General features: G+C 39.8%; 1 protein-coding gene across 3 annotated transcripts in view; it reads right to left on the bottom strand.

Moving 5' to 3' along the window:
• Positions 1-3042: 3042 nt before the first annotated feature.
• Positions 3043-19307, bottom strand: part of IGF2BP1 (insulin like growth factor 2 mRNA binding protein 1) — an 87476-nt gene continuing 71211 nt past the window's right edge. For all 3 annotated transcript variants that reach the window (XM_058181624.1, XM_058181623.1, XM_058181625.1), the window contains one exon: positions 3043-17437. In XM_058181624.1, the coding sequence (XP_058037607.1) occupies positions 17345-17437 (93 nt within the window). In that variant the 3' untranslated portion in view covers positions 3043-17344. The remainder of the gene's footprint in view (positions 17438-19307) is intronic.

The following is a 19307-nucleotide window of genomic DNA, read 5'->3' on the forward strand; positions in this document are numbered from 1 at the left end:
TATCCAGGAATTTCTTAGGCTGCTATTGTTTACTTGTGAATACACACTATAACATTGAACAGTCTAATTGGAGATGTACATGCCACCCTTGTGCTTTGTCCAATGTTGCTTGCAATTTCTGGCTAGGAGGCTATTAGAGATGCCTTGTACAATGTATTAAATGCCTCTCTGGAAAAGGGCAGAATACCTCCAGTGTTTAAAGGATGTGGTTATTAAACTGCTTCTAAATTGTTCTGCACTGAATCTCCTGGAAATTGGCAATTAAAGGCCAATTTCTAACCTTCCATGACCAGATAAAGGAAAAGTCTTTTTGTTCCATTTTGAAGTGACTTTAGAGTAGACTGTGAAGTTGAAATTGTTTTACTCAATCTTACGGCTAATCTTTTGGGGAGGAGTTGGAAGGCCAACCTCTTGTTTGACAAACCAGGCTTCTTATTCCTGAATTGACAAATATTACTAGTCTGGTGCACTGCTTAAAATATTGAATTAGGATATAAATTGGAATCCAGAGCTGAGTTAAGGGGAGGAATCAAGAGGTTAGCAAATCTTGAGTTGCTGATGAGAAGGAAGCAGCTGAAAGATCTCAAAAACTTTGGTGTACAGATAGTTCTCGACTTACATGACTGAAGCCAAAATTTCTATCATTTATTTATTTTATTTATTTTATTAAATTTTTATACCGCCCTTCTCCCGAAGGACTCAGGGCGGTGTACAGCCAGAAATAAAATACAAGATATATACAATTAAAAGAAATTAAAATATAGCAATTACTAAACGGCTGATAGTTAAAAATGAATTTAAAATTTAAAATATTAATAAAACCCCAGTATAAAATCAAACTATTATGCCAGTCCCGCTTGAGTAAATAAATATGTTTTTAGCTCACGACGGAAGGTCCGAAGATCAGGCACTTGACGTAGGCCAGGGGGGAGTTCATTCCAGAGCGTCGATGCTCCCACAGAGAAGGCCCTACTCCTGGGGGCCGCCAGCCGACATTGTTTGGCGGACGGCACCCTGAGGAGACCCTCTCTGTGAGAGCATACGGGTTGGTGGGAGGCATACGGTAACAGCAGGCGGTCTCGTAAGTACCCGGGTCCTAAGCCATGGAGCGCTTTAAAGGTGGTAACCAGAATCTTGAAGCGCACCCGAAAGACCACAGGAAGCCAGTGCAGACTACGGAGCAGTGGTGTTACGTGGGAGCCTTGAGCGGCTCCCATTACTACTTGCGCAGCTACATTCTGGACTAACTGCAGCCTCCGGGTGCACCTCAAGGGCAGCCCCATGTAGAGAGCATTGCAGTAATCCAGCCGAGACGTAACCAGAGCATGAGTGACTGTGCATAGGAAGGGACGCAACTGGCGGACCAAGCGAACTTGGTAAAAGGCCCTCCTGGAGACGGCCGCCAGATGTTCATCAAAGGACAGCCGTCCATCCAGGAGGACGCCCAAGTTGTGAACCACCTCCTTTGGGGCCACTAACTCGCCCCCAACAGTCAGCTGCAGGTGCAGCTGACTGTACCGGGGTGCCGGCATCCACAGCCACTCCGTCTTGGAGGGATTGAGCCTGAGTCTGTTTCTCCCCATCCAGACCCGTACAGCTTCCAGGCACTGGGACAGCACTTCGACCGCTTCGTTGGGGTGGTCCGGGGTGGAAAAGTACAGCTGAGTATCATCAGCGTACAGATGATAACTCACCCCGAAACCACTGATGACCTCACCCAGCGGCTTCATATAGATGTTGAACAGGGTAGGTGAGAGAATCGACCTCTGAGGTACTCCACAAGTGAGGCACCTCAAGGACGACCTCTGCCCCCCTGTCAACACCGTCTGCGACCGGTCGGAGAGATAGGAGGAGAACCACCGATAAACGGTGCCTCCCACTCCCAATCCCTCCAACCGGCGCAGCAGGATACCATGGTCGATGGTATCAAAAGCCGCTGAGAGATTTAATAGGACCAAGGCAGAGGAGCAACCCCTGTCCCTGGCCCTCCAGAGGTCATCCACCAACGCGACCAAAGCAGTCTTCGTGCTGTAGCCGGGTCGGAAGCCGGACTGGAACGGGTCTAGATAGACAGCTTCCTCCAGGTGCTGGGGGAGCTGCCATGCAACCACACTCTCTACAACCTTCGCCACAAAGCGAAGGTTGGAGACGGGACGGTAATTTCCCAAAATAGCTGGGTCCAGGGAAGGCTTCTTCAGGAGAGGTCTCACCACCGCCTCTTTCAAGGCGGCGGGGAAGACCCCTTCAACCAAAGAAGCATTTATAATCCCCTGGAGCCAGCCTCGTGTCACTTCCTGAGCAGCCAGCACTAACCAGGAAGGACACGGGTCCAGTAACATGTAGTTGCATGCAACCTCCCCAGCAACCTGTCCACGTCCTCGAGAGCCACAGAATCAAACTCATCCCAAATAACCTCAACAAGACGTGTCTCCGCCATCTCGGCTGGATCATCGCAATCATAGATAACCGTTAAACTCCTCAGCTCGTCCCCGTAGGGGGTCATCCCGTCCCTCCTGTTGAAGTAGGGAACGGGTCACCCGAAACAGGGCGGCCGGGCAGTTATCTGCCGATGCAATGAGGGTGGAATCTACAATCCTTCTATCTTTGTATGTTCTTTGAATTATTTCCTGATTTACGAGTCCAATTACACTGGGGAAGGAGTGTGTGTGTGTGTGTGTGTGTGTGTGTGTGTGTGTGTGTGTGTGTGTGTTCTATAATTTTTATACAGGTTGTGGAAATTTGGTATAAACATTGGATTTGTTTTTGTTGTTGTTAAAGAGAAGAGTCTTACCCAACTATCTATCTAGAAATTATAGGGTGTTTTGGATCTTGGAAATTTTGCAGCTTTTGAAAAACAAAGAAGAGCCAAAAATTACGAATCAAGAGATCTCTGTTCTCAATTTCCTTTTCAATCATCTTCATGGTGTCTTCGGCAAGCCACTCTTCTCTTACTTTTAATTTTGCTCCACTCACAACATGATTTTAATAACACTTAATTACCTAAATAAAATGTGGAAATAATTACTCATGGAAAACAGCAAATGGATTTTTTCCTCCTTTTTATTTAAAAAAATGAAACAGTGGAGTAAAGCAGTTTGTGGCAGTAAACAAGCTGGAAGAAAAATGGAGCCAGTGTCCATCCGTAATCACAACTTTGGATCTGAGCCAACTAACCTGCCTCATGCAAAAGACAAGGGGTCAAAGAACAGAGATTTAAAAAAAAAGAAAGAAAGAAAATTAAGCGGAGAAAGTTTTTTAAAAAATACAGCGGACCAAAGAGAGGAAAACAATTACTCAAGAGTACAATTTTCAGGGGCTGAATTCATAACAGTTCCAATGGCTTAGAACATAAAGTCTGACATATTTCACAAAATCATTACATGGAGCAAAATTTTCTTTCCAAATTCACACAAGTTATTTGTTTTTACATAAAAGCGATTTGTCTAATACATTTGTAGCAACTGATTATTCTAACAGAAGACAAGGTCCAAAAGCACTGTTTCTCAATCTCAGCCACTTTAAGATGCCACAGGCTGGGGAATTCTGGGAGTTAAAGTTCATGGTTCTTAAACTGACTGAATTTGAGAGACACTGACATAAAGTAACAAATAGTTTTACACCAATGGAAGATGTGAGATTTTTTTCCTCATTAGCCACAAATACGTTTTAAAAGATTACAGAAATGAATAGGAACAACCGTGCATCAAGGAAATTCTATTGAACCTCCATCTTCTGAGGCAGTGAACCAGATGATGACAGCGAGCAATAAGGATTGGCAAATTACCGAAACAATTTGCAATGAGCTACCAGTTTCTCTTGTCACTTGAAACAAAAAGCTAGTTTAGATTAATAGTAGCCTCCATCACTCATTCAATAAAACAGCCCTTATGATTCATTCTACTGTGCTCATTAAGTTGATGATAAACTGCCAATAAAACAACTTTAAAAAAAATGCAACAAGGTTGTCCAGCATTATTGAAGGAGGGTATAAAAGAGTTACAAAAGACCACGCACTTGTGTGTCTTAAGGCACAATTTCAATTAAACACTGATAGTTGTGTAAGCTGGTCAGCACTTATGCTAAGAACGTTGAAAGAAAATGGTACACATGAGTTCTGATATGAATTATTAGGAAAAAGAAGGAAGAAATGTGTGTGTGTGTGTATGTGTGTGGATATATATATATATATTTAAAAAGTCATTAAAGGAGGGAAAGAATGACTGAGGTGTTGGGGTTCTTACAAACTAACAAACACTTAAAAAATCAAGGTTGATCATCTGTAATGGTGGTAATGCAGCCTTAGTGGAACCCAAGCAATTCTTCCTAGCTTTATGTCACTAGCTTGTAGGCATAAGTTGTTTTTGGCAGCGCTCACAGTAAGCAAACTGCTTTCCAGACTCTGTTTTTGTCTTCAAATCAATTCAACAAGGTAAAGAGAGACCCATTTTACAGACTGGAAGCGCCAAGGCTTGGGAAAATCAGGATTCCAGATCGAACAAACACAAAATCTATCTGTAGATCGGGTTTCCACAGATCAACAATCCACAATACCAGGCATGTTCCCAGCAGTCCTGCTTGATTGTAAGGGAACTGTGTTTTGTTGCAAGCTCCACATGCATCAGCCATGCTTGGGCAGCTTTTGGCTGCCTCCTTTGCTCACTGGATTAGGGCAAATGGCTCATCCATTGATTCCAGGGCAGGAACCCCAATGCGGGTACCAACTGAGCTGACTAAGCTGCACTGGAGAGTGTTGGCTTTGTTAGACACATGGCCACACACTATCTCCTTACCAGCAATGCAGAAACCAAACCTCTTGCCCATAATTCCATAGCCCTCTGTATCTTACCAAGACTGCTTTAGAATGCAGAGAGAGCCCTTAGTTCTATTTTTTAAAAAAAAAAACCACAACATTTTAAGCAGAACGATTATTTGGGGAGGGGGGATTTTTTTCTCCCTAGACTACATAGTATGTTGTATTATCACTACCTAATTATTTATTTAAATCTATAGGTGCTAAGAGGTAGATAAAACAAACATGAATTGGTTATATTCATATCATATGTATGTATATATGGTCATCATGCCCTTAGGCTGACATGAAGTGCAGCTCAACAGGCACTTAACAGGGTACCAATGAGGGGTTGGGAGGACTGTCTTATGATTTAGTGGCACCCAACCCGAACTAAACCAGGAGATATTATCTCTGGCTCATGATTAACATGTAATGAATGGAATGGCTGTGATTAATAAAGAGAGTGAAGGGCATGGCTTGAATTCCTATTGCTGAAAAATATCTGTAACAGGCAGAGTGTTAAAAAACAGAAGTGAGCTTCTACATTTGGTAGAACTCTTCTTTAAGCTCATCTTTTCAAGTAAAAATTAGAATCTGATTGATTCCAAGCTGGGTCCAAACAGCTTGAGCGGCTATGTATAAAGCAGAAATATTAAACCCATGATAGTTACGCTGAAACTAACTTGAATCCCATCAATTTCAATGAACTTACTAAATCTGGATCTAACTCCCTGGTTCATGCTGCAAGGATTAAATTTGTACAGAAGTTAAGAGATTTTAATTATACTTCCTTTAGGAAATTAAAAATCCAAAGCACACAGCTTGCAGCATTAGCCATTACATTAACCTTGGAAGGCAAATAACAGCTAAAAAAATCCCTTATTTTTTATTAATAAATGTCTATAGTTTTTTGAGGTTTATGTAGAGACATGTTTTTCCCTTCTTCTTAGAAGGAAATCTAATGTTTGCTGATGCTATCAATTAGAAATTTCATTAAATATAGTTAATTAAAAGCTCAAAATAAATAGAGCTGAAAGTTACTTAATTTCATGGGAAGAATGTCCTTTTCATTTTTCTTTTCCTTTTAAATTGAACAAATCAGAAAAGCCTGCTTCAGTTAGGGAGTCAGGACCATCTCCATCCAGCACACTCCCTTTAGGAACTGCTTAACTGAACAATCACAGCCACTCCATATTATAAATGTCATCACAGGAACAGGGAAAATTGCTAAACATATAAACTTTTTCAGGAAAGCCAACCCCACTGTCTCAGAAGAACAAGGCTTTAAACAAACGAACAAAAATACAATGCCTAAAGCGGTTGCCCTGTTGTGCCTGTACACCAACAACCAAGTTGGAGAGGTATTTTATCTTTGAAAAAGTCAAAGTTTAAAAATAAGATCCTGTGATAAAGCTTCAGGATTCAATTGATGTTAAATCAAGTGTGGGAATAGGGTGCTTTTAAAGAGTGGGTTGGTTTTTAGAAAGCTGTGCAAAAAGATAGCAATTTATAGCCTGCAAATGTAACCATTTCATAAGCCAGGCATTATAAATTACTAGCTTTGTATATGGTTCAAACACATACTTTGGCTGTGTCTGCACATTGCACTAAGACATGTTACTTGTTTCAATTTGATATATTATGATGAGTGAAACCAGGCATTATAGTTGTAATCTGATTTATGGCTTAGTATTATCTAAGAAATAAAATAGCATAGCTTGTACAACAAGCCAGCATGAAGCATAACATGAATTTCAGCAACTGATAAACTATTGCTGAGTAAAAATGATTGGTAGCCGTCCCTTGGCTACACACAGCATGACTTCTCCTTCTACTTACCTCACAGCCATGCTAATTCAGAAGTGCAGCAGCCATGAAACAATTCCTGGATTCACCAGCTGTACAGATGGAAATGTTTTGCTTTTATGGATCATCTTGTTTGGAAACTGTCTTAGTAAACTCCAATATGCCTTTACATACAAATCTTTTGGTGTCTACAGAATTCGTGCTTTGGTGGAAAAGATGCACCAGCACTCGAAGTCTCTTTCAAATGTCATTTTCCTCAAAATGTAAATCTAATGTTTTTGGCTGCTCTAGGAGAGCTGCAAATCAGGCGTAGTTGCCTGTTATCTCCAGGTTGGGGCAGCAAAACCCTATTGAGGGTCTCTCTAAATAAGACTGGCAGAAAGATACAAAAGGATCAGAATTACTAACAAGGCCCCAGCCAGCACAAGCACTACTGAATTACATCTTTTTTGTAGTGCTCATAAATTACATTGAGGCTTGCAAAGAAAAACATTCCTCTGAAAATAATACTTTGTGTCACATGCAACAATCACAGAACTTGACAAGAAATTTTGAGAATTTCTTTAGAAAACCTATAGATTCATCCATTTGTAAATTCAATTATCTCTGTTTTACAGCTCTCTGCCCACGTCTATGACTGTTGCATCCAAATAAAACTTTTTATCCTCCTCCTGTTTATTACTATTATGTCAGTTGGCAATTAAGCGATTTCATCTGAAATTCTGATTGAAGTATGTTGATATTGGGGAAATGGCTACCTTTGAGCATATAGTGGCATAAAGAGTCCCGGTTTCCTGGCACTCTGTATTAAAGAAATTGGAGAGAATTTTAAAATTTAAACCTGAGCATTAACTTATCTGTGGACCTTAAAATTTCAGATGATATTTCATTTCAAGAAAAAAAAAACTGAACAACATAGGAACCTTGCCAAATAAAATAGAGACAGTGCTTGCTCCTTAACTGCAAATAACAATATGAATATTCTACTGAGTCTAACAAATTGAAGGAAACGTGTAAAATTAATATTCTAAAAAACTGGATGCATACAGTATTATTGTACTGGAATGGGAATAAGAAAGATAGAATCTCCATGGTCAAGTATAGGAAAAAAATGCTTCATTCAATTTAGGCATCACTAAATAGGGTTGGACAAGGACCTTGTCCAAAACCATGGAGCTACTGTCAACAATTCAAAAGATATCAAGAGCATCCCTAAAGGCAGAACTAAAATGGTCAGACCATGCACCAAAGTGAAGCCCTTACCCACTACACAAACTATCATTATATTCTTCCTTGTACATCACTGAAGAACTAAAATTGTAACGGAGTCTTTTACATTTCATTATTATTATTTTGGAAATATGAGATATACATCTCTTTTTTTCAAAAAAAATCTCATGTCATTTCCTACATCAGTTTAGCTGAGTCTTCCTCCAAACGGATTGATCCAATTCCTTCTTTGTTGCTTTGGATAGAGTTCCTAAGATTTTAGTTTTAATTGTAAAGCAACTAATGAAGATTTTTGTGCATGTTAAATCTCTTTGGAAAATCTAACTCTGGAAAAACTTGAATATTTTTCAGAAGGTGTAATTTAACATTCATTCACATACGTTGAATCTTGGATTCCAAAAACACTGCACCTATTTAAATATATTCTGGATTTGGTTCCAAGTCAACTGAAGTGAAGTGCAATCAAAACACAGTTCCAAATAAGATTATTCTTGTTATGTATAAACATTCCAAGTTTAGAAATTTTAAAATTTCTAAGCCTCCTGAGACAGCCTATGTAACACATGTTCTTAAAACATGTATACATCAGCATAGAAGGTCCAATAATATTAGGTCGTTTGTGTCACCAGCTCTCTTACCTGCCCTCACAACCCCTTGAAGCTTATCCTCCTGAGACTTTCTGCCTTTCCACTGTCTTGCTCCTCCTTTCTCCTTCAATTATAGTAAGCCTTTTGAGGAAAGAAAATCAATTACGTGAAATCCTGGGGAGAGAGTCCTTATTAGTTCGTTGTAACTCAAAAGTGATTTTTGAAAGGCCTTGTCCACATAGCCATATGCTAATTTCTTAGTGGCTAAAGTGATTTAATGCTTGCAGACAGGAGGTTACGATGGAGTAGACCTAGACCAAAAACACAAACCATCAACATAATCTATAATGGGGCATTAAGTACACAGAAACGCCTTGAAATAATTTTCTTAATCTGTTGTTCTCCAGATGTGTAGAATTTCAATCTCTACAATCCCCAGCCAGCAGACAAGTTGCTTAAGGGATTATGGGCATTAGTCCAACACATCTGGAAAAAACAGAAGGCTGCTACAGATGATCAGAGCAGTTAAGTCCAATCAAACCCAACTAACAATGTTGTCTTTCTAGGCTTTTCTGATGAACAAGATGAAATCCATCCAACTATCCATATTAAGATCACAGAGATAGCTGAGGTACTGTGGCATTAAGAATTGTTTTCTGTTTATAAGGATTTGATTTTATTGGCTTGACAAGTAATCTTTCACAAAAAGACGACTTGTTACAGATTTTCTCTGAGCCACTTTCAGACTACATTAGAGGAAAAGGCAGTGTTCCAAATCATCAGATTCTTTAACACTAAAACTTAAGAACAAATCCTTGTTTTTTTTACATATTATCTGATAAGTCTTTTTTTGCTTACCATTGATATAAAGCTGCAAGTATGTATGTCCATCTACATACTTCTTGATGAGTATATAACCATCATCCCTCACCAACATGGACATATACACATTGTAAACTGAAAGAAAGTGGTGGAGTTTAAGGCCAACATTTGTCTCAGTTACTATATACCTGATCTTTTTTGGACATTAGAAATATGGAAACAATGGCAGAAAATAGCAGCAAATTGAGGTGCTGAGGGAGAAGCTATAAGTGCTGATAATAAGAGCGTAACCCTGAGTTCCTAATCTCATCTGAAGCCTCGAGAGCAGAACACGAGAGGGCTTCTGCATCCAGTAGAGTTTGATAGTTACATTGGCATTAACACAAATGTTCAAAGGTCCAATTCAAAATGAGAAATGTCTGCAAAACTCACAGTTCGATGGCAAAGGGGCCACTATCATGGTGTGGCAGGATCAAACGTTAATGACTGCACATTTTTTTTAAAATAATCACAACCCCCTCCAACCTTTGTATCATACTCAACCACTGCATCATCATTTCCACTTAATAAATGAATAAGAACAGATGCACCCTCAGTAGGACAAAGGCCTCCTATTCAAGGCAACTGAAATCCTCTTGAATGTTAATAGGATTCATGTAATGCCTACAGCTTGAACCCTAAAGCCAGGCTGTTAAAACTGCCTACCCTTTGAATAACGTTATGCTCATTTGGATAATGCAAGATGTCTTCACTTCAAACACTTCATATAGCTGGAATTTTAAAAAAGAAAACACAGCAACATTTAGATGCTAAGAGCACTAGAGGAGAGAGGGGAGAATGTTTTCCCACCCACCCCATTCCTTTCAAAGAATACCAAAAATTGCTTGCTGTTGAGGAAAAAAGCCAACTTATTTGCTATGGCTGATGTCTGAATTATAATAATTTTAAAAATCCTGATCTATGCAAGTCTGTATTAAAAGCAAGAGAAGTCAGAGATCTTCAAGAAAGGAAATCTACATTTTGCCCTACATCTTTTCCTGTGGGGACAAGAGCATTAGAGGTAGTATTCTTTTTATCCCATTCTTCTTAACTTATAGTTCATTACAGTATAGTCTATACTGTCTTAAATAGACAGTGTTTTGCAACTGTCTTTTATTTTGAAGGATGAGAAAATTTTTGATAGGAACACCAATGTTTTCCAACTAGGAAAGCAGTGGGAGAGGCATTGAGGCTTTCAACTCATCCCAAACTCCAATCTCTACAGGAAAATGATAGTGACTTTTTAAGAACAATATATCTGATCTCTTAAGAACCCAGTTTGCATTTGGCTGGAGAGTTTCCGGGTCAGAATAATTTTAAGACAATCATTTGTGAATCCACTTACAACCACTGCTTTTTAAAATTACATGTAGAGAGGGTTATCTGTTCCAAGTGCAATGGAATACAAAACAAATTCAATGTTTAAACTGCCCAGCTCCATACTTTTCAAAGAGTGGCAATTAGAGTTGCAGCTTCTCCTCAAGAAGAATGTACAAAAAGCCACAAGAAAGTTTGGCTCCCATTTCTTTTCTTTTTCTAAAAAAAATAATGGTCTGCTTCTCCTCAGTAAAACTGAGGTAATCTTTGTAGAATATTTCACAGTAATATAGCGGAAAAGACGGTCAAGTGAATGCAAACACAAGAATGTATCTCAACTGAGTAATTCCTAATTGGAATATTTTTGTAACTTTTCATTAAAAAAACCTCACCTGTGGCTTTTCAATCCTAAGCACACTTCATTTAGTTTCACCACGCAAAAGATATGCAAAAATCATTCATATGTTTCTAGTGATCTATCACAAATTTCTTTGTATAAATGTACTGTAGTTCAATATTTGAGATGCTAATATCTCTCTGTATGGAGATCCAATAGACAAACCACTTTCATGGGATTTGTCTCCTTTTTGTTCTCATAATGCCATTTTCTGCACAAATAGCATTTCAGCAACCCCAAGTGTTGAAAAATATATGAAAGAAACCCCAGCTTTAATAAACCAGATAATCAGCCAAAGAGAAAATCACAAATCTGAATTCCAACTGCCACAGAATGATATCAACTATGCTAATCAAAGAAACTCACCTTAATTTCCAAATTAAATGTATTTAAGTAGAATTAGCCAATTTACACCCTCAAGATTGCCATATTACTTTGTCTTTTAGACAGCTGCTTCTTTTCACACAAATGCTAACAACCTGGACGCTGACATTGAAATACACAGGTTTTAATTGTGCCAAATTTTTGAGCGGACAGAATTTATAATTTGAATTTTAGATATAAGTAAAATTAAGCTGCAAATTTGAGAGTGGGAAAAATCTGCCGTCTTTTCCGCTACATCTGAAGTCTCTGCAGTTCTCCATAAAGAGCTTGTAACATTTCCGACCTGCATAATAACTTCTGGCTCATTAGAAATTAGGAAACGTAACTTCTCTTTTCATTAAAAAAATAAAATATTCAAGACTATCAGCTTTTATATAAAATATCAGCAAGCCCAAAAAACAAAACAATTGTTGAGGTAACTTCATACCTTGAGGTAGCTTTTCCCCTCCATTATTCTCTCATTTCTTTTTTCTTCTTTATTTTCCTCCTTTCCCTTAAAACACAAAGCAACGCCTGACATTTCTGTATATGCCCGTTCTTGCAAGGTTTTAGAAAAAAAGGAGAGCAGCCGCTTCAGTGTAAACAGCAAGATCCATGCAGCCACTTCAGCTTCAATTCAAAGATGTCATTTGGGTAACAGGCATATGGAAATACACTGGACCTGCATTTGCCAGTTGTCACAAACAGCCCAGTTGCAAAAACATTTTAAACCTGGACAATCGATGAGTCAATATATAACAAAAGTCTTGTCTCTGCTAAGATATAAATATATCAAGACGAAGAGGGATAATTTGCCCCATATTGTAAATATATCAAGACGAAGGGGGGTAATTTGCCCCATATTGTTACTTATTTCCTTTTTAAAGAAAGAAATTACAAAATTAGAATGCAACATGATTGCACTCTATGTCAATACATCTGCAATCAAATGAATTAATGTTTACAATTTCCATGCCTTGAATCACTGCCAAGTGTCAACTTATTTCATTAGCATTTTTAAGAGACCTAACACTTAGGAATCCACGTAAAACAGAATGTCCATATTGAAATCAACAGGGCTTTTGCAGCCATTGAATGAAATTCAAACCATTGACTTGATTTTTCCATTAATTTGGCAAAAGTATACAATTTGTTGCTTTCCAGGGTATGTAATGACCACTCTGGGGCAAACAGCTTTCCATGTCCACCGATCAAACTGCCTTGAGGTAGATAAGGATGCAAAAGTTTTTTCGTTGGGTGGACTGTTTCAAATCAATTCCCTGTTATATTAGTGCTGGTTGTAAGGATTCAAGGCTCTGTTGGGGAAAATAACTTATCCTCAGAGGAACAGTTTAATTGATGCCCAAGTCGATGCAGAGACAAAACTTTGTTCTGGGCTCAGGCTGCCAGGTGAGCAGTTCCTGCTCTTCATAAATTCTAAAAACCCATTGTAAATATTTTACACATTTTTTTTCTTTTTAAAGTTTGCATAAGAGTGACTGGGATTAGTAACCATATTACATTCTTCTGATGTCTATATTTGGTATCGCCTCCTAAAGAAAATCAATAACTTTGTGGCAGAAAAAAATATATATAAGTTATTTCAAAATTAGGGGGTTGTTTGCTATTATTTTAATCACACCAATTTTTTCATTAAAAATCACTTTTGGTTTCATTTTTCGGCCCCATTGTTTTTCTTCCTCCAAGCCAAAAAAGGAACAGCAATTTCTCTATGCATACTTGCCATTTCTTTCATTCCTTTTGGAGGTAATTAGTTCCTTTTCTGGGGATTATCTGACACATTGGTTTGTCTTCCACAGAGATAAACTGGCACTAATTTTAATCTGGGGATTAAATCCTTTACAACGCAATCCAGTACATACTTGGAATTCAATGCCCAAGGTGTAAGGTTGTGCTGGTAAATCATCCTTTTAATCTCATAGTTAAGATCAATGAAGTAATTATTTGCTCAAACTCAGAGAAGATGTTCTGTATATCTTCACTCATTCAAGTATGGGGAAGCCTGCTCCCTAGAGAAAAGTCACCCAGAAACAACTCCAAGAGTGCCTGCATTAAAGGCACTTTTCATAAATGGCCCACAGTTTTTAGTGCACCAATTTATAAGCCTTTTGTTATTCTCTGTATCAAGACAGGAACTACTACTTCTCCTTTTTGGTATGATTAAGCGCTGAGGTTCTTCTAAATGTAAGATAACATATGAAGAGAGATAATTTCTGATGTTATTAGAACTCTGGAGGAAGTATAGCAAGTGATGTCCCATCTTGAACACTGTCTCATGTGAAAAACTTCTGAAGTGGACAAAAGCCCTGACCATTCTCGGGGGGGGGGGGGAGGAGGAAAGGACCTGGGCTGCTACATTCTAAGGTCCTTTGATTGTGAAATCTATATGGCAAGTAGCCTTGAGGTATATCTTTCTTTTGTAACCAATGTACTGTCCCACACTTCCCCTAAAAATGTGTTTAAAAGCCAGGTACGTGTAATGAACCCCAAACACTTATGCATATATTGCATTTTTACTCTCCACTTATTTTGGGAGGAGGAGGAAGCAATAATTACATGGACAGAGGAAGCCATGGAAACTGGCAATCAGGAAGAGAATGGGGCATTTTCAAATGATAGCTAAATAGACAACATTTTTGAGGCTGAGATTCTCCAAGACTGGCAGACCTCTTGCTACTTTATCTAAAGCTGCCATTTAACAATTAAAGGGAGATGGCTGCAACCTCTCCAAATAAAGTAACTACAGGTCATTTGCTAGAGATCATACAGCAGTAATTGCAATTTTTGTTCAGTAGAAGTCAAGGGCAAGTTGATTTACCATTGGGGAAAGGCTGAACTGAAGATCTAAATGCTATTTATCTTTACACTGCAGTTCACAATTCATTGCTTCATAGTATCGACTTTAAAATTCATGTAAAGCAGTTTTCCCCAATCTTGCGCCTTCCAAATATCTTTGGCTTCAATCCTCAGAATTTCCCAATCAGCAAAATACTAGTTAGGAAGTATTGGAGCTGAAATTGAATGCATCAGAACAACTGATTGGGGAAAACTCTACATCTTCCAGACTCTATAATAAATCCTAAGTCACACTTATTTTAACAGAGTGTTTAACTTCATCTGAAAACATTCAGTGTACTAACCACAGGAAGAAGCAAAAGTCCTGAAATGTTAAAATGTTAAACACTGGTGCATCTGTGTCTGCCTGGAATAGGGATTTTACTGTGGCTTGGATTTACATGTCAAAACGTGTACATACCAAATTAGGAGAGGGTACTGGACATTAAGTCACTTTTCACAAAACGAAAAGTAAAGCCACTTTACCCCCTGAACTGGAAATAATTTAAATCTGATGACTTAATAGTTCAAGAGAATTAAAACTCTATGGCCACTTGCCACAATTTTTGTCTTCCGTTGACCATCTCATTCAAATAGGATTGTTCATTAAGAATATACATCTTAGGTGGATTAAAGTATATTCCTCACTGATTGATTTGCTAATTATTTCAATACTTTTTCTGGCTTAACAAATTAAAATATTTAGAAGGAATAGGGGAAGGGGAAAGGAAGAGAGACGAATAGACAGATGTGCTATTTATTTCCTCAATTAAGGATCAACGTGGCTCAATTCAGATATCATACAAAACTCCTTTGTAATAAAATCATGTTTTGTTATTTGCCAAGCATACAAAAATCAAAAATGCAGGCTAAAAATAAATTTGCAAGGTCAATTTTGAGGTGGTTTATCAGGTAAAAAGATTTTAAGACCATGCCATATTATTAAAAATATAGTAGTAACAATGGAAAGCAGATAAATAAATAAATAGTTATGTGTAGACAAAACAAAGACCCACAGTAATTTAAGAAGGATTTACTGAATGAACCAAATTTCCTTGTTTGGCAAAACCTTTAAATGTATTAATCACAATTTCAATGAATTTACAGAGTACACCAAGTTAGTGTTTTAACCTAGCTTGGCCTGTTGTATGAATCCTGACCATGATATTAGGAATATCAAATCATGGCGTAAGTTTTAAATTAAAAAATAGCTTTAATTCAAAACTACGGAGTCCATAGTTCATGATTTCTGAATTGAGCCAGTTCACCATTCCAGGAGAGTACCAAAAAGTCAAATTTGTTTACTTTTTCTCCTCATTTTTATAAACTTTTAGAACAACTGAAACATGCAGCCAATTTGAAGAATGTAATCTTTCCTCATATTTTGACAACTTCCAAGGAAGTGGGGAAAAATATCGTATTGATATGTAGAAATGAATTCTAGACATTCAAAACATTTTTAAAGTGACAGGATGCTTCTTGGGGACATATGGATGTTAAGAGAGAAGCTATACTGTATTCTAAATGTAAAGTTGAATGACCTTCCTGTAAAGCAGAGATGGTCCACTGAGGGTATGCAGGTCCAGAGTCAGTCTTCAGTGTTTTCTCCCAGACACTGGATGGAACATGAAAATCACCCAATCAGATTCTTGAGCTCATTCTCCCATAGTGGCAATGTAGCCAAATTGTCTTGTCCAGATGGGGAAACCTAGGTTAGAACAATGGACAGCTCCACTGTATGCTAATAGGACTATGGGGAAAAAAAATGACATCTGACTTTCATAATCTTAAGAACATAATACTGTATCTGTCTGTGGAGATTCTCAGTTATCCAGTTCATACTTGCCTCAAAGGTGCCTTTTTTATCTTCAAAAGGCAATTGGACTGTTGTTTCCTTAAGGAAGAAGAAGAAAGTATTTCACTTTTCATCCAAGAAGCTTCCTCAGTTCTGATGGTGGGGAGATGGATAGGTACTGACAGTTGAGACTGGATGCTGGGGCAGTGGGAGGTGGAAGGATAAATTCTGATAGGATGTGAGGGGGGAAATGGAAGGATTGTACTTCTTTGCAGTCATCTGGTCATTAGCACTCTGAGAGGTGTTGAGGCCACTAGCTTAGGGCACAGATAAACTCCCAAATGGCAATAGCTCTCAGTTGAGGCCACTAGATTAGAGTATAGATAAACTAGATTGGGGCACTAGATTAGGGCACAGATAAACCACAAATGGCCTCAATAGCACTAATGACCAGATGATTGCAAAGAAATACAAACTTTCCATCCCCCTCCCATTCTCCCATCATAACCTATGCTTCCATCTCCCCCACCATCCAGTCTCAACCTGTCAATTACTATCCTTCTATCCCCCACCATCAACCGATGAAGCTTCTTGAATGAAAAGCGAAACATTTTCTTGTTCCTCCTCAAAGAAAAAACAGTCTAAATGCCTATTAAAGAAAAAAAGCACAATTAAAATAATACTGTATCACATAGAAGCCAATTATCTGGAAAAAACCAGACAAGGGAGCTTATTAAGGAGGCTGTTATAAAGAATCTGGTTCCATTCTCTGCCCTTCTCTTGCCGAGTGCAAAAATTAACCCTAATTCATTGTTAGGGAGAGGGTTGCCCAAATAAATCTTGAAACTATTGGGTGGGGGGAGAGGAAGTAATAAGTTTTTTTAAAAAAAAAGGTTGGTCTTGATCTGGTAAAGCATGATATACTTCCAAGTGTAAGCTTCTTGCTTTTCTAAATAAAATCGTGATCCTATATAGTTTGATATTTTGACAGAGGAGTAATTTGATCAGGAACTTTTTTTTTTATTGCTGAACCAAGTATCCCTCCCCCCGCCCCCCCCAAAAAAAAGGAATACCGTGTGAAAATACCTTTGTGTGAGAGGCCACATCTGTATGGAAACAGACATGTATATATGCTCATGATAGAATAAAACACCCATCTCCAAAAAATTACTAAGACCTGCCTACGGTAAACTGAATCCCAGCCACTCTTAGGGTTCTGAAATAGATCATCATTCTTTTCTGCTTGGCTTTGTTTCATCCATTGTCATTGTTGTTCATCCATTTGTCCATCTCTCTCTCTCTCTCTCTCTTCTTTCACACACCCGGGTACAAGTCATTTCCTATTTCCTTCGTGCTTGTGTCTGGTTGTTCTGTCCCTTTTGATGCTGTTGTTTCACCTGAGCAAGGATATCACGTATTTTGCGTTGAGCCATCTGGTAAAAAAGAGCAATGGAAGAGTGAGGAAGGAAGATAAAGACAGATAAGACAAATAACTCTTTTCTAACTCTAGGAATTATGGTAATTGCATTGCAGCAATTCTAGAGGAGGATACTAGCTAGGTTTCAAATGGGTGGCTTATAGAACCAAACTAAGATAAAAAAAAACCCATGATTTGACACTGCTATCAATAAATGTTTAGGGTGACCCATTCCCTCCTTCATCAGGGAGCACAGGAAGATCCCTTGCAAGGGCATGCTGAGGATTTTGGGCAATATCTGCATGATAAAATCATTCAGATTCGGGATGGCCTGGACTCGGATTGGGTAGTTTCGGGCAAGATGATGGAGGTAGGTCTTGGGGATGTTATCTGGGAAGAGTTCGATACTGTGGGCCCTGAGGACATGGACAGGATACTGGGGAGGCTGAACGTGACCGCATGTTTATTGGACCCATGTCCCTACTGGCTGGTACTGGCCACCCGGGAGGTTACACGAGGCTGGCTTCAGGGAATTGTCAACGCTTCCTTGACGGAGGGTGTCTTCCCCACTGCTTTGAAAGAGGCGGTGGTGAGGCCCCTTCTCAAGAAGCCCTCTCTGGAGCCAGCTGTTTTAGCGAATTATCGTCCCGTCTCCAACCTTCATTTTGTGGCAAAGGTTGTTGAGAGTGTGGTGGCACGACAGCTTCCCCAGTGCCTGGATGAAACTGACTATCTTGACCCGTTCCAGTCCGGCTTCCGGCCTGGGTACAGCACGGAGACAGCATTGGTCGTGTTGGTAAATGATCTCTGGAGGGCTCGGGACAGGGGTTGTTCCTCTGCCCTGGTCCTATTAGATCTCTCAGCGGCTTTTGATACCATGGACCATGGTATCTTGCTGCGACGGCTGGAGGGGTTAGGAGTGGGGAGCACCTTTTATTGGTGGTTCTCCTCCTATCTTTCTGACCGGTCGCAGACAGTGTTGGCAGGAGAGCAGAGATCGACCGCGAGGCACCTCATGTGCGGGGTTCCACAGGGGTCGGTTCTCTCGCCTCTTCTGTTCAACATCTATATGAAGCCACTAGGTGAGATCATCCGTGGTTTTGGAGTGAGATGTCATCTGTACGCTGATGATACACAGCTGTACATTTCCACCCCTAACCACCCCAACGAGGCCGTTGAAGTGATGTCCCGGTGCCTGGAGGCCGTGCGGGTTTGGATGGGGAAAAACAGGCTTCGACTCAACCCTTCCAAGACCGAGTGGCTGTGGATGCCGGCACCCCGGTACAGCCAGCTGACTCCATCGCTGACTGTTGGGGGCAAGTCACTGGCCCCCATGGAGAGAGTTCGCAATCTAGGCGTTCCTGGATGTACACCTGTCTTTAGAAGAGCATATGACGGCCATCGCCAGGGGAGCTTTTTATCAGGTTCGCCTGATACGCCAGTTGCGTCCCTTCTTAGACCGGGATTCCCTATGCACAGTCACTCCCGCCCACATCACCTCCCGCCTGGACTACTGTAATGCTCTCTACATGGGGCTCCCCTTGAGGAGCACCCGGAGGCTCCAACTGGTCCAGAATGCGGCTGCACGGGTAATAGAGGGAGTAACTCGAGGCTCCCATATAACACCTCTCCTGCGCAAGCTGCACTGGCTTCCGGTGGTCTTCCGGGTGCAATTCAAGGTGTTGGTTACTACCTTTAAAGCACTCAATGGCATTGTACTGGGTTATTTACGGGACCTGCTGCTACCAATTGCCTCCCATTGACCCATGCGCTCCCATAGGGAGGGTCTGCTCAGGGTGCCATCAGTCAAACAATGTCGACTGGCGACCCCCAGGGGGAGGGCCTTCTCTGTGGGGGCTCCTGCCCTCTGGAACGAGCTGCCTCCG

The sequence above is a fragment of the Ahaetulla prasina genome, chromosome 4 (assembly GCF_028640845.1).
Source record: "Ahaetulla prasina isolate Xishuangbanna chromosome 4, ASM2864084v1, whole genome shotgun sequence".
In the NCBI taxonomy this organism is placed as follows: domain Eukaryota; kingdom Metazoa; phylum Chordata; class Lepidosauria; order Squamata; family Colubridae; genus Ahaetulla; species Ahaetulla prasina.